Source organism: Scomber japonicus, chromosome 10 (assembly GCF_027409825.1).
Source record: "Scomber japonicus isolate fScoJap1 chromosome 10, fScoJap1.pri, whole genome shotgun sequence".
Taxonomy (NCBI): Eukaryota; Metazoa; Chordata; class Actinopteri; order Scombriformes; family Scombridae; genus Scomber; species Scomber japonicus.
Genome location: NC_070587.1, coordinates 24,749,539 through 24,763,449, shown reverse-complemented (window position 1 = coordinate 24,763,449; position 13,911 = coordinate 24,749,539). Strand labels below are relative to the sequence as shown.

Below are 13,911 nucleotides of genomic sequence, written 5' to 3'. Positions count from 1 at the left end.
CAGGGCTGTCGGCCAGAAACAACACAGCCTCCTAATACCTTCTGCCGCCTTGGATTTCACTCCCCCCTCTGCTTATAGTACAATCTCATCATTTCCAGCTTGTGAAGCGAGCGGAAGAGAGGGAAGAGAGAGAGAGAGAGAGAGAGAGAGTGAGGGAGAGGGAGAGTGTAAGAGAGAGAGGGAGGGAGGGAGATGTTTTGGGCTGGTTTGCAGGGAGAGAGGTTGGCCTGAATGCGTTCTGTCTGCTCTTCAGAGACATCCAGGTGAGCTGTTTCCTCCTGGAAGGTAAGAGGAAGACTGAGATTGGCGCTTATTTTGTCCTGCATCCCTTGTCAGACCCCCCCTCTGTCTCCTCCACCCCCCCTCCACCCATTCTTCTCTTGCTTCAGATACATCGCTTACGTTACTGTGTGTGTGTGTGTGTGTGTATGTGTGGTTGAGCGTGAATAGTATTCCCCAGACATACCCCACTCTTCGTAATACAGTACTAGGCGATGTGCAGATGTGCAGGCATGTTGGCAGATGTGCATTTAGGGCAGATGTAGATTGTAGTTGCATGCATGCATGCATGCCGTGTGTACGAGTGTGTGTGTGTGTGTGTGTGTTTGTTTGCGGGGTGTCGGTGGGGTGTTGATGATCTCTCATGCTAGCATGACAGCTTGAAACTGGACGGCCCACCTGAGTCTCAGTGTGTCTCAGTGGGGAGGATGTGACGAGAGACTCTGGGGATAGAGAGGAAGTAGCGGGAAAAGGGAGAAGACTGTGTGTGTGTGTGTGCATGTGTGCGTGTGTGTGTGTGTGCATGTGTGTGTGTGTCTGCAGTTTTTTGCAACAAAGTCTCAGTGTTGCCTCGTGCCTGAAACAACGTCAGCACTGTCAACCCCCCCCCCACCTTCCTCTATCACCACCACCACCACCACTACAACCATCCCCTCTGTGCTAATAGGTAGCATTTCCGTTGTGGTGGTTGAACTGAGTGCTGATGTTTACCGGTCTAATGGATGGGACGCTCTGCTGCAGCGTTTTTCTGCTCACTCTACAATATGTCGTCCCACTTTGGGCAAAATTGAAACACGCTCGTCTTCCTCTGGGCCCAGAGGGACGGAACGTGGGCACTGTTGGGGAGGACGAGGCGGGAGAGACAGGGGACGGGCCATTTACCATCTGTGTCAGCGTCTCGTGGACGTGTAGCGAGGCTTTTCTGCAGGGCCATATGCAGCTCCTTGGGAAGACAGCAGGCCAGGCTGTCAGGAGAAAGAGAGAGAGAGAGAGAGAGAGAGAGAGAGGGAGAGAGGGAGGATAAGGAGTAGAGGCTGAAACTGGAGGAGTGGAGCTGAGTATCACGGTGTCATGTGTTTGAGAGAGGATAAGTGCTGTCAGAATACAGCGCCCAATCTAAACTAGTGTCCTCTTTAATAGAGAGGAAACAAAGGCTATTTTGCCAGATCTTCAAATCTAAAGCTTGCTTCAGTAAATACAAGAAATGAGTGGAAGCAAAGCTCTGAGTTTAGATCACCTCTTTGCTTTCATCTGGTCCTACAGGCTGAATCTGTTTGTCTTGTTTTTGAGGTTGCTACCAAATCTGTAGCCTTGCAACGCCTGCCCACAAGTTTCATTTCTGTCATTGTGGCCAGACAGGACCATTTGTGTAAGCATTTGTGTTGAGCAGATGTCATCTCAGTTCTTACTCTCCAGGGTTGAGAATTCTTCAAACGAACCGGTTCGTTAGACCACATCTGAAGACTAAACTGTTTGTACCTGTTCTAAATAGCCAATGGAAGATGTGTCTCAACCCTGCCATCATGGCTTCCCACCGTCTCCCTAAACACTACCTAGAAGAACTCCATGTCTTTTGCATGTAGACTTGACATGATGAATTGTACCAATGACAGTTAGAGCCGTCGTGGTAAAGGATTTTTCCCTGCTGTGATTCAGGGTGGTTGAACAGTGCAGGATGAGGTATTGGGAGCTTTTCTTTTTGGGTGAAAGTCAAGGTATTTTAGTCTGATTATGTGTTGGCCGAATGGAGCAGCAGTACCTGACACTTATGTCACAAACACCTTTAATTGTGTCGAGGCCCGAAGCGTCACTCTTGATCTCCCATGAAAGTCTACCTGCATTGGGAGCTACAGGGTGCAGACTTTCTTCTGCCTTTACAGATTTATTTCTTTGGTCCAGAATCTGGTTTTTGTTCCAGATGTGCGCGTGTACCACACACATGTTTCATGTTGTGGTAAGAAAAACACATTAGGCTACATCTAAGTCCCCTTAAACTTGGAATTTATGAATCTTTAAATTGTATGATTGGTAGAAAACGACTTTATCTCACATGTTAAATGGCAGCTTGCTCAACCTTGTGTTGACTCAAGAGAGTTCAAATGTGTAACTGAGACAAGATATTCATACAGAACCCTAATCCTAACCCTTTTTACATAATCAAGCATCAGTACTGGCCTCTGATCAGCTCAGTCTGAGCCTGACTCTGTTATGAGGGTTGGGAGCCAATTTAGCTTGTTAGCCTGGGCCATAAGATACTGTGCTTAGCCACTGGACCGGAGGGGCTGCTCGACTTGATTGGGGGAACCACTAAATTTAGAATAAAAGAAAGAAAATGTGAACATAGTGTGGTTGCGGCGGTTGTTTGCTATCGACTGTGTTTGGCTTGTCTATAGCGTGGTATTGCAATATTACGGTTATTTCAACAGCCGTAATGACAATAAGGGAACATAGTTTTGACAGTCTCCCATGGAAAGCATTCACAGTATTACAATATTGAAAGAGTAATTGCTTGAAAGAGACGTCAAAACTTTGCCTACTTCGACACCATCGTTCACTTGGCAATCACTGTTTCAAGTAGGTTTGATTGTCAGATTGGGTGTTATACAGAGTTACATTCTGCCATTGGACAGACAGTTTCAGAAGCTGTTAGACAATCTGACAAGCACTCTGTCAGCACACTGAGGCTTTTACTTTTTAGACATCGACATGAACTCTGAGCACACTCCGAACTGTCTGAACAAAGTCCCACATCATCAACCTGGAAAGCACTTCTGACTTCTCTCATCTGAGATTCTTTTTTAAATTCCTCTTCCCTAAAATCTAAGGCCACAAAATGGGCCATTCAGTTGCACAATCGTATTTCATTTCATATCTAGAACACCTAGTTTTTAACAGTAGTTCATGCGGTTCAGGGAGGAGGTTTAAATGGAAGCGAGTCATTGCTTTCAATTCAGTTCCACAGAGATGGAGTTAATGGCATGCCATGTGATTCATATTGAGTGGCTACGAAATGAAGGTGTTTGCTTAAGTGGAACTGGTGGTAATGAGTCAGCGGTGAATGCCCAATTAGACCTGAAACCCACATCCAGTTAATGTCATATTGTTATGCTAATTCCATGTGGACAAACCTAGCTGTTATGTAAATGCTCAACATGAAACATGAGCACTTGCAGCACTACATGCTAATGGCTCTCAAAATATGTCTTAATTTGATTTTCAGCATCGCATGACCTAGAATCAATCTAAACGCACATGGTGAAAGGAGAACTCTATTAACTGTAAACATCAGGGACAATTTACTAGTCGTTGGGAGTACCATTCAGCTCGTGAAAACAGTCAGGAGAATATATTTTCTGTGGCTCTGGAGGAGCTTTGTCTAGTCTTAGAATAGACAGAGAGATGACATCAGCATCGCCTTGCTCACCTTGGGCTCAGAAAATACACATTTATTACAAAAAGCCAGCATTACAATCTCAGAGTCTGGGGTTTGGAACAGGGTGGGTCCAAGAAAAAAGACACTATTAAATTGCCTTACGGGTGATTGGGTCCAATGTTTTTGGAGCTGAACCCATTTTAGTGCCTTAAAGTCTAGTTCAGCCTTCAGCTGCTTTAATTTTGACTGTTTTTGAATACAGAACCATGAAAGTGCAATGCTAAATTGCTGGAATGCACCTTTTTAAATGCGTGGATGTGTGCATGGGAATACATTTCAAGTGTGCACCACAGTTGGTATGGCAAATTATATCCAATTTGAGGAGTTTTCTGAGGAATGGTAAATTGACTGCACTGAGCCTCAAACTGAGTCCAATCAACTTTAAAAAAAAGCAGCATCAAGTCAGATTTAGGTGATGAGAACTTATTCTGATGTATTTCCAGCTTTTCAGCACACCTACAAGCTGTAGTGCAGTACTTGACTTGACGCAGACAGAATGAGAAAATTGCCACCAGCACTATTGCAGTCGACTGAAATGAGAAGTTGCTCTGCTTAGTGAATTTTTTTTAATAAAATGGCTCAGGTTTCACAGCCTTATATGACATGAGTTTATGAGTTTTTGAAGATGAGTGAGGGAGAGTGAAAGCTGCCAGGACCTCTAAGAAGAGAAGTGGGATGGAGGCGGAGGTAAAGAGCTGACCGCATCACCTGATTCTTGTGTAAAGTCACAGCTTTATCCCTTTTAAAGCTGGTCATTATGCACCACTTCCTCTTATTTATTTAATGCTGAGTTGAAAATACCATACATGCCTGCCCTTTTTTTTTTTTTAGGAACTAGTGGTGATTTATGTAGACACTGCTGTAATGAAGAGCCTCTATCTGGGGCATCAGTTGGCTGTTGGGATATTTTATTCCACCACATATGTTAATTAAAAATCTCAACCACAATATCTTAAGGCTAATGATAAAGAGGAGGAAAGCTCCAGCCACGGAAGCAAAAATAACAAAAAATGCATTTACATATTTTATTTTGCTGGTGCACTTTATGAGAGTGACTTGCGGAATGAAGTCACATTGACTTTGACTGAAGGCCAACAGGATATGGATAAGAAGGTAGGTCTGTGCCAGAAAGTAAATTAAATAATTTCATCCAAAAAAAAGCTCTTACAATATGAAACATCACAGATTATTAAGGGATATTTGTGCATACCTTTGTGAAGGCTACATTTCTCTGAGGATGCTTGAAAGAAACTAGTTCCTTAAAAAAGTGTCTTCTTACAAAGTGTTTTTATAGCGGTTCAGAATTGCCTCATTTGACAGGCTGTCATTCAGTGAGGATAATAGCTTATGCTTTTCTCAAGGAAGGATTTCATACCTCAGCACATCTGGCCAATCACTGTGACTGTCAGTTTCAAAAAAGTTCTAAAGATCCTTTTTGAACTAACCACCCTCCCCCAATTCTGACAGTAGAAAGGTGTACAGACAGTTTTCAGATAATGTTACACGATCCAACAAACATTTTGTCTGAAGCAAACTGACGCATTGAAGTTACAGTTAGTGTCTTTAGCTTCCTTACTGAAATGCATTTCTCAGTGAAACAGAACATACGGGCATTGTGTTGGTTTGAGAGAGATTTAAATCAAATCCATCCAGCGTGAGTGGACCATTGGCCTCTACCCAAACTTCTTTCACCTGCATCAGGTCCAGATCAGTAGTTGGAGGATAAGGGAGAAATGAAAACACTAGACCGCACAACCACATTCTTTTGGAAGATAAGTGTTTTTGCCAAGTAAACGTACCCCCCCCCCCCCCCACCCACTCAATATGATATTGCTCTACTACCTTTACCCAAAAGCTGAAGTGCAGTTTTATATGATGAGCAGGGTTTGCTAGTCCTGCCAAATCACATGTAAAATGTAGACAACACTCCAGTTCTAGTTTAAGATATATCATTAAAAATATTGTACCATTTTACAAGGCCTTAACTAATGTGTGGCTTACTGTGCATAGAACACAATGACCTGTGCAAGCTATTACTGCACTGTTTTCTTATTGATCCCCATTGGTTGTGGGTTTGACTGAGCCACGTTCATGCTCAAAAACCCCTCAACTACCACAGTGGTTGAATTGCCCCTGTAGCTGAATGGTTATACTGCACATGACACATAACCGCAACGTTTGATTTGTAACCGATTTGGTTCGATTCCAGTCAGGAACCTTTTTTTTCAACTGTATAATAAAAGCAAAAAAAAAAAAATACCCCAAAAATAATCTTACTACCACATTGGTGGACCAGACAACCTCATTGTAGAACTGACTGTCTGAGCCTAAAGTATGCTACATTCTTTGGTCTACAGTCAATTCTTTGGGAACTGCACTAAACTGGAAAAAATAACTAGATTATAATATTCCATTAGTATTTAGTGTAACTCCATACTCCATGTTACTTATTGTTATTTGATTTCTCACAGTATTCAGTGTATCATAGTGTAGTATTTCACAGTTTTTAGTATTATAGTTTTTAACATTCCGGTACTTTCTGGATCCAATAGAAGTATTAAAGGAGATCACTGACTCTTCAGTTTTGCCCAAATTATCCACCTTTTAAATAAGACTGAGCCTAAGTTACAACGAAAAACATCTGCGGCTGAATATACTCACTGCCATATTGTGTCACCTGATTTGCTGAAGGGATTCATCAGGTTCCATTCAAGAACAGCACGTTCTCCTCTGTAAAACATGAACCTGCAATGCAATGACAATGGACAATATATACGTACAGGCTTCAGAATGTGCTGCATCAAGAATAACTTGACAGTCAGTTCATTTTTTAGAAGAATTGAAGGATTTTTGCAAATGAACTCTTCAAATAGTCTCAACTAAAGAGTGCACTTACTACCTATTCTGAATTTTCAGCTGCATATCCCAGTCTTCATTAGTACATGGAATCAGCTCAGGTTTCATCATCTTACCCAAATGTGGAACTTCTATGACCTGACAATAGTGATGACAGTTATATGATTCACACTGATATCCACATTTAGGTGATGTGATGTGATTCCTGTAGCTAATGAAGACCATGAAATGTGGTTAATAGCTCACAAAAAAGCAAGTGAACCTTTAAGTTGAGAATATTTTCTCCCAAAAAGTGAATTCTACAATTTACTTACAATTTTTGTACTGATGGTTCCATTAGAATCACAGGAATAGCATTCAGCTTTTGTTTTAAACCAATAGCCAGCATCACACAAAAGGTGTCTGAGGAGGAACAAATGATGCTATATTTAGTGCAGACACAAACACTGCTCTATCTGCCATTCAAGACCACAAAGGCTTGTGGACGGGAGGTGGATGAGGTGTTTTTTTCCAGTCTGTGCTCTGGTGTATCGTCTCACTATCGCCTTGAGCCCAGGACGATGGGCCCAGGCAAGCAGATAGCCCTGCTTTGTCTCTGTCTGAAATGGAAATGCATTGACACAGTGGGTGAGCCCTGACTGCGGCCAAGTTAACATGGCTGATAGCCTTGAGTTAGCAGAGCACATAAGTAGGCTTTATGGCTGATTGGTCCTTTATGGCCTCTGTGGTTCTTGTCATCGTTCAAGCTAATGTCATCAGTAACTACTCCTCTGGAGATAGTTGAATTAGCCTGGGCCTGCCCACCGTGTTACTGCCTACCTTTTTCCATTACTGTATGACATCTCCGAGATAAGATGAATCTTAAATGATCCCTGTGGGACAATGGGGTCACTGCAGCAGTACGGAATAAATTATAGATAGGAAAACAATGCAGTTTATCACCGTTTGTTTATGTGTGTGCGTGTGTGTGTGTTGGTATATCAGAATTGAGGTGGGTGGGAGGGGGTGTAGTATTGATTTAAAAGGCTTTCCTTCAACCAGAATCGATATGGCGTTTCTGAACCCAGGGCAGGGTTTTCCTGTCTTTGTGGGGGGGGCGTTCCCACCTTGGAAACCAGGGGAAAGCCAGATGTAGGAGGACACCCAAGAGGACGCCATAGACCAGTGAGCAGAGGTGGCGCTATTTTTTATAGATGATGAATACACAGTGCTTTTGAGAAGCTTTGTTTTTGGATGCTTACAGTTTTATTTATGACTGTAATTACCAGAGGGTAAGCAGGGTTATGCAAGGAGGTAAATATCGTAGCCTCGTAAAAGTTTAGCAAACTATCACCTGCTCAACCTGACAAGTGTAAGTCCTTTTGCTGCTAAATCCTCCACTATGTTTACCATCTATTTCCAATTTTTTTTCAGTTTGGTGCTGCTGGAAACCAGGTAGACAAGAAATGCGACACCCAACCAAACCATGAAGTCAGTGGCTATAAAGCTAAAACGGCTGGAAGTGCAGTGTTAAATGATCATTCTCTGTGGGTTCATCTCTACCAGTGACCCCTTTTCACATTATATGTAGTCATTTCATCCATTGCTCACATAGAAATATTGATTTGTGCAGAGAAAAACAGAGAAACATTTGCTGGTTTGGGTCATGGTGTGAAATTGGAATGGACAATAAAACCCTCCAACCATGACCCTAAACAACCACTGACTATGAATTCTCCACTAGCCCTAGCTAGTAGCATAGCATGTATCCTTTAAATAAAAAGATCCAGAAATGTTTTAAATCATAAAAATACTGGATAGATAGATCATAGACAAATCCAAGGTCTATAAATAAGACAATTATTTTTAACTTGGAAAGTTGTACTGCTGGACACGAGATGTCTCCTACGTCATCGAAAAGTAGAGTTTCAGTTCGTGTTTCCACATCACACTCGTCTAAGTTGCTGGACCACGATTGAGCAAGGCTTCCTATCAGTGTCCATGGTGACAGATGTTTCCTACTCACAGAGCTGTGAGTATGTTCCATAGATATAAATACTTCCATAATGCAGAGTGCCCATCCACAGCTCTGAGTGTGAGTTGATGGACATTGACAGTAACGAGTTGGTGGGTAGGGGTCTGTTAAGTGTACGTTCTATAGATTCATCGTATCAACTGGAGCACAGAGAGTCTTGACTGAGGATCATCTGCAGATAATCTCCTCTTGTAATATAATTCACAGTAATGAATAATTAGTATTTTTCTATAAATATATGTTGCTCACTTGTGGATGTGTGAATGAGTGATGGCATGACGATACAGTAGTGTTGGTGGAGATGTGGAAGCCTCTGTCTCTGTCTTAGGTGTTAACTCAAAAATGAAGTATATTTTCATTTAAATGAGGCCTATTATATAATTTTCCAAAAAATCTGTGTAAAACCTGTGGTGATAAGTTGGAGTGAAGGTGGCTAAAGGCTGTGACAGAGACTTGGCTGATCATTTATACCTTTTTATAAACAGTCAAACCAAACCAGGTCCATTTTGACCCAGGAGGACCAGAGTTGCATGGTTGACAGGATGACAACAGACTTTATTCCAACTTATTACCACAGGGTTTACACATATTTTTTGAAATTATAGTCAATAGGCCTCATTTAAACCAAAGTATACCTCATTTTTGAGTTGTTGAAAATTGACCGAAATGTGCTGGATTGTCAGGTCCTCTGATGCAACCTGTATGTGAATTTGTTCCTATATGGAAATCATAATGCTACACCATCCAATGAATCAAATCCCTGCAGCCAGGTCCCCACAAACAAGCTTCATTTAAAATGTCCTATTTATTGGCAGACCTGATATAGATGCTTTCCAGCCCAGGTATCAGTTCTGCAGTGAGATGTTTGTTCTCTAATATGCTACAGTCAGTATTTTCTGCAGCAGTGCAGCAGTGTAAAACATCATCTGTGAGTTTTAAAACCACATTATCCATCCCAGGTTTTTGTGACCTTATTTCAGTGCCTGAGACGTGTTTGCGTTCTAATTTTAAAACCAGACTCATTCTATATTTAGCGCATGTTTGATAGTTTTGTCTGGATTCAACATTACCCACGCAGCTGGAGCCTCATTGATGTCCTCCCAGCCTCGCCCAGTTTCTCTGGTCACATCACTCCACTGCTTCCACGAGAGATTATTATCCCTCCATCTACCCGGCCATGTATCCATCGATTATTTCAAGTTGTTTGTCCTGGTCCGGGTCTGTGTCAACAAGCTTTTTCCTTTCCTCGCCAGCTTTTCAATGTCTTGTGTTCTATTTTCTTTATCTTTTTTGTTTCTTAGTGACCAAATTTAGGTGTTTAACTAATAATACATTTGTGGAACATGCATGTAATTTAAGATCAGCCCTGATTCACATACAGTACATAGGATGATTTATTAATGTGATGGATGTGTTGGAGATGCTCCCTCTGAGCGTGCAAGCTTGCAACTGTAACTGAGTACAGGTGTGTTGTATAACACTAATGAAGGGCAACAATGTAGCTAACAGAGGGCTATCATATTCCAAACACAATACTCAGCACAGGCACTGTTAATGAAAAAAGGAGCACATGACACACAAACCGACAAAAACTTATATAATTGTAGTCCACTCCATAAAAAAATCACATCGATGGAAAATGGTTGATGCCAGCAGCAGTAGGAAGTGCTTCTCAGGATTAGTAGAGGAGGTAGAGGTGTAGTGTAACAGTGTATCCATGTGCACAACTATAAAGGATAGTTTTGCACTTTCTAGGAAACCTAACACACACTTAGAGCAGGATGTCCACACGCACCATTAGGCTCACATAAATCATTGGCAGTGACACATCACTATCATACAGTATACTAAATCTTACTGAAGTTAAAATACATAGGTATAAGCAGAAGTGTTCATTATACACAATTACCATTATCTGTGTTACTGCATTATTATAACCGATGCATTAACATGTATGCAGCATTTTAATGTGATAATGTGTATAGATGGAGGAAATGTTATATCATTTACATACTGGTATTTTATGTCTCCTTTAATGTTTTTTGCCCATAATGGCAATCTGCACCGCCCCCCCCCCTTGCATTATTATTCTATTATATTATCATTATATCAGTTGTATAAAATAATGACAATAATATCGTTTATCGCGATTATTTCTGAGACAATAATATCGTCCAATAAAAGTACCTAGCAGACCTAGCTGTTAAACCATAAATTAAATAGTAGCTGTCAAAAATAATAAACATGGTATAGTAAAGAGTTCAGTCTCTCCTTATGTAATGTAGTGTAGGAGTAAAATGGAAATACCCAGGTTAGGTACAAGTAACTCAATATCGTCCGTAATTATAGAACTTGAATAAATGTTCCTAGTCACATTCCATCAACTGGTGACTCAAACTGTTTGCAGCTGTTGTGTGGTTACTTGAAACAAAATAAAAGGGTTCAAGCATTGTCACTGGTTGAGTTTTTAAAGTGTGGCAAGACAGTTAAAACCACCATGAAGGATTTGGGAAACTTCATACAGAAGGGAACGACTTCTGTTGTCCTCAGTGTACTGCTGACTCTCTGTGTTTCTAGCTGTGACGGACATTGGTGACCTTTTCAGCATCCACTCATGTCCCTTAGCTTCTTATGACTCTCTGATGTGGAGTGCTTGGAACATAAGCCTTGTTGAACACATCCTTCCCAGACACTCTCATCAAGTATTCATGCTTCGTAGTGTGATAGGACTTAAATGACGCTATTTGTTTTTGTGAGTTGATGTGCTTTTCCAGATAATGAGGACATACAGGATCATACATGGGACTCATGTTTATGACAGCTTTGATGTCTCATTACCGCATATGCTTTCCAGCTCCCCATTTCTTTTTCTCTTCCTCCTGCATCTCTCCGTTGTATTTCCTGGCCTATTTTATGTGTTCCTTTTCTTAGACATGTTCTTGTGCTGCTCCTTCTCTTGGAGTGCTTCCATCGTGTTTCTGGCTGGAAAAGTTCTTATGTACAGATGGATGAAAATGGGAACATTGCTAAATTTTGTGACATAGTATTCATCTTGATTTTAAGGTGGGGTTGTATGATTCAGTGTGCCTGTCTGTAAATCTGATGAAGTGAAGTGAATTGTGGCAGTGGTGGACTTTAGGGTAGACACTCAATAAATAAAGGTTCAAGTAAATAAATAATAAAATAAAAGTGTTATCCTTTTTTCTTTTTTCTTTTTACTTAAAAAATATGTTCTGCATTAGGCTAAACATTTAATTGCTTTTTAATAAAATATTTGAAAGACAGCAGTTTGCAAATTCCAGATTTGTGATTTTATTTATGACTCACATAATTCATTTACTACAGCTTGATAAATATCACAGTTTGAGTCGGTGACTAGTGACAAAAATGGACTCAGCTTAGTTAATGTTAACTTTGCAGGCTGGTATATACATGCCACTATCTGTACTGTATGCTTAGCCAAAGTTAGTTTTGCTGAAGAACATACACCACTTTTTCACTTATTAGAACAGTCAAAAATACTATACTACTAATAATGGGAATGATTGTGTCAATTTAAATGGATAGGCTAGCTAATAAGTAAGTAGCTTATTAGCTGTAAATGATAGACAAACTAGCAAGCTGCAAGTTGACTTCTCTGTGACTGCGTGGTTTGAACCCTGGAGGACCCTTGTTAAAAACCAACTACATTATTGAACCCGATTTTATTAAATAGGAACTAGCAGATTTGACTCATAGGTGTGTGTTTACAAGTATTGAAACGTACTACTCCTTATGGGGGAAAAAGTTATAGGAAGGCTTTTGTGGCTCATTTCGTAGCGGTTGAGTTGCAGTTTTAGGTAATTTAGGTGCCAAGTTTTTATCCTGTTTCTTTTTTTTTTGTGTGAGTCCAACAACAGTTTAGGAGTGTGACGCTAAACTAAGAAATATTTTAATATAGAAACAAAATACATTTATGAGTATGTTTGCTAAAAGTAGATCACAAATACAATCAGTATGGCAATAATCCCAATAAAAAATCTCACTAACAATCAGGAAACCCTATGTTGAATTTGAAATAATACATTTGTATGCGTGACACAATAATAAAAACGACATCATCATCACTATAATTGTAATTAGCCTACAGTCTACCATCATCATGCAATCAGGAGTGTTTGCTTTCATAGTGTTTTTCTAACAAGTTACCATTCTAGCATAAGAGATAAGGGAGCGTGTGTATGAAGGATGCTCTGTCATGACCAATGAAACCTGGCCTCACGTTAAAGAAGGAGCCAGCAGGCCGCAACCTGACTCCTCCTTGTGTATTACAGTAATTAGAAGTTCTTCCTGCAGGGGAGCCCGGCCCTAAATATTTAATCTGAAGGGAGCCGTGGCAAAACATGTCATGCCGCCTGCGTCTTTTGTGCCCAATATATACATGGTCGGTGGTGGAGGAGCAGCTGGTAAGGTGCTTTGTATTGGAAAACGGATGGAGGGAGTGTGTGTGTGTGTGTGTGTGTGTGTATGTGTGTGTGTGTGTGTGTGTGTGTCTGTGTGTCTGTGTGTGTGTGTGTGTGTGGAGGGGCTGGGTGTGTGCCCAATGGGCTTGTAGGAGACAATCTGTAGCAGGTCTGCGCAATTGTATGGATAAGTAGATGTGTGTCAGAGATAAGGTGGAATTGTGTGAATGTCAATGTGCAGTTAGGGAGCAGCGGCGGCGGCCCACTGTGTGTGTGTGTGTGTGAGTGTGTGTGTGAAGCAGAGCCGGAGCTGGAGCTGTTTTGATCAGAGAAAAGAGAGATTGAGATAAAAAGGCTCTCATCTTAGCAGAGAGGTAGCAGCAAGACTCTACAGGGAGGGAAGAGACCCAAGCTGACAGAAAGATGAAAAACAGGCAGGAATCTGGAAGACGGGGGCTCAGTCAGTTTTTTTTTTTTGGCTGAACACTAGTAATGGCAGATGGATTTCTTTTTCTTTTTCTTTTTTTTTGCTCACTTTTATCTTCTTCTTTTCACCCTCTTCCTTCTTTTATTTTGATAGATATGTGTCACAAAGATGTCCACACGCAGCTGCCAGGGAACGGACTCGGTCATCAAGCCCCTGGACACCATCCCTGAGGACAAAAAGGTGAGAGTTCAACGCACGCAGAGTGGCTTCGACCCGTTTGAGAAGCCCGCCAGCCAGGTGAAGAGGGTCCACTCCGAGAACAATGCCTGCATCAACGCCAAGAGCTCGTCCGCCGGCAAGGAGTCACCCAAACTGCGCCGACACTCCAGCCCAAGTTCTGTAAGTAGACCTTTAAAAGCTCTAATCCTTTATGTCATAACTGGCTTTAACCCTCCTGCTG

The 13,911-nt window shown here is 41.3% G+C and overlaps 1 protein-coding gene across 1 annotated transcript in view; it reads left to right on the top strand.

Annotated features, from left to right (window-relative positions):
* cdk14 (cyclin-dependent kinase 14) overlaps positions 1–13,911 on the top strand; it is a 157,027-nt gene that overhangs the window by 50,301 nt on the left and 92,815 nt on the right. Inside the window, exon 3 of the mRNA XM_053326790.1 lies at positions 13,605–13,850. Within this exon, the coding sequence (XP_053182765.1) occupies positions 13,605–13,850 (246 nt within the window). The remainder of the gene's footprint in view (positions 1–13,604; positions 13,851–13,911) is intronic.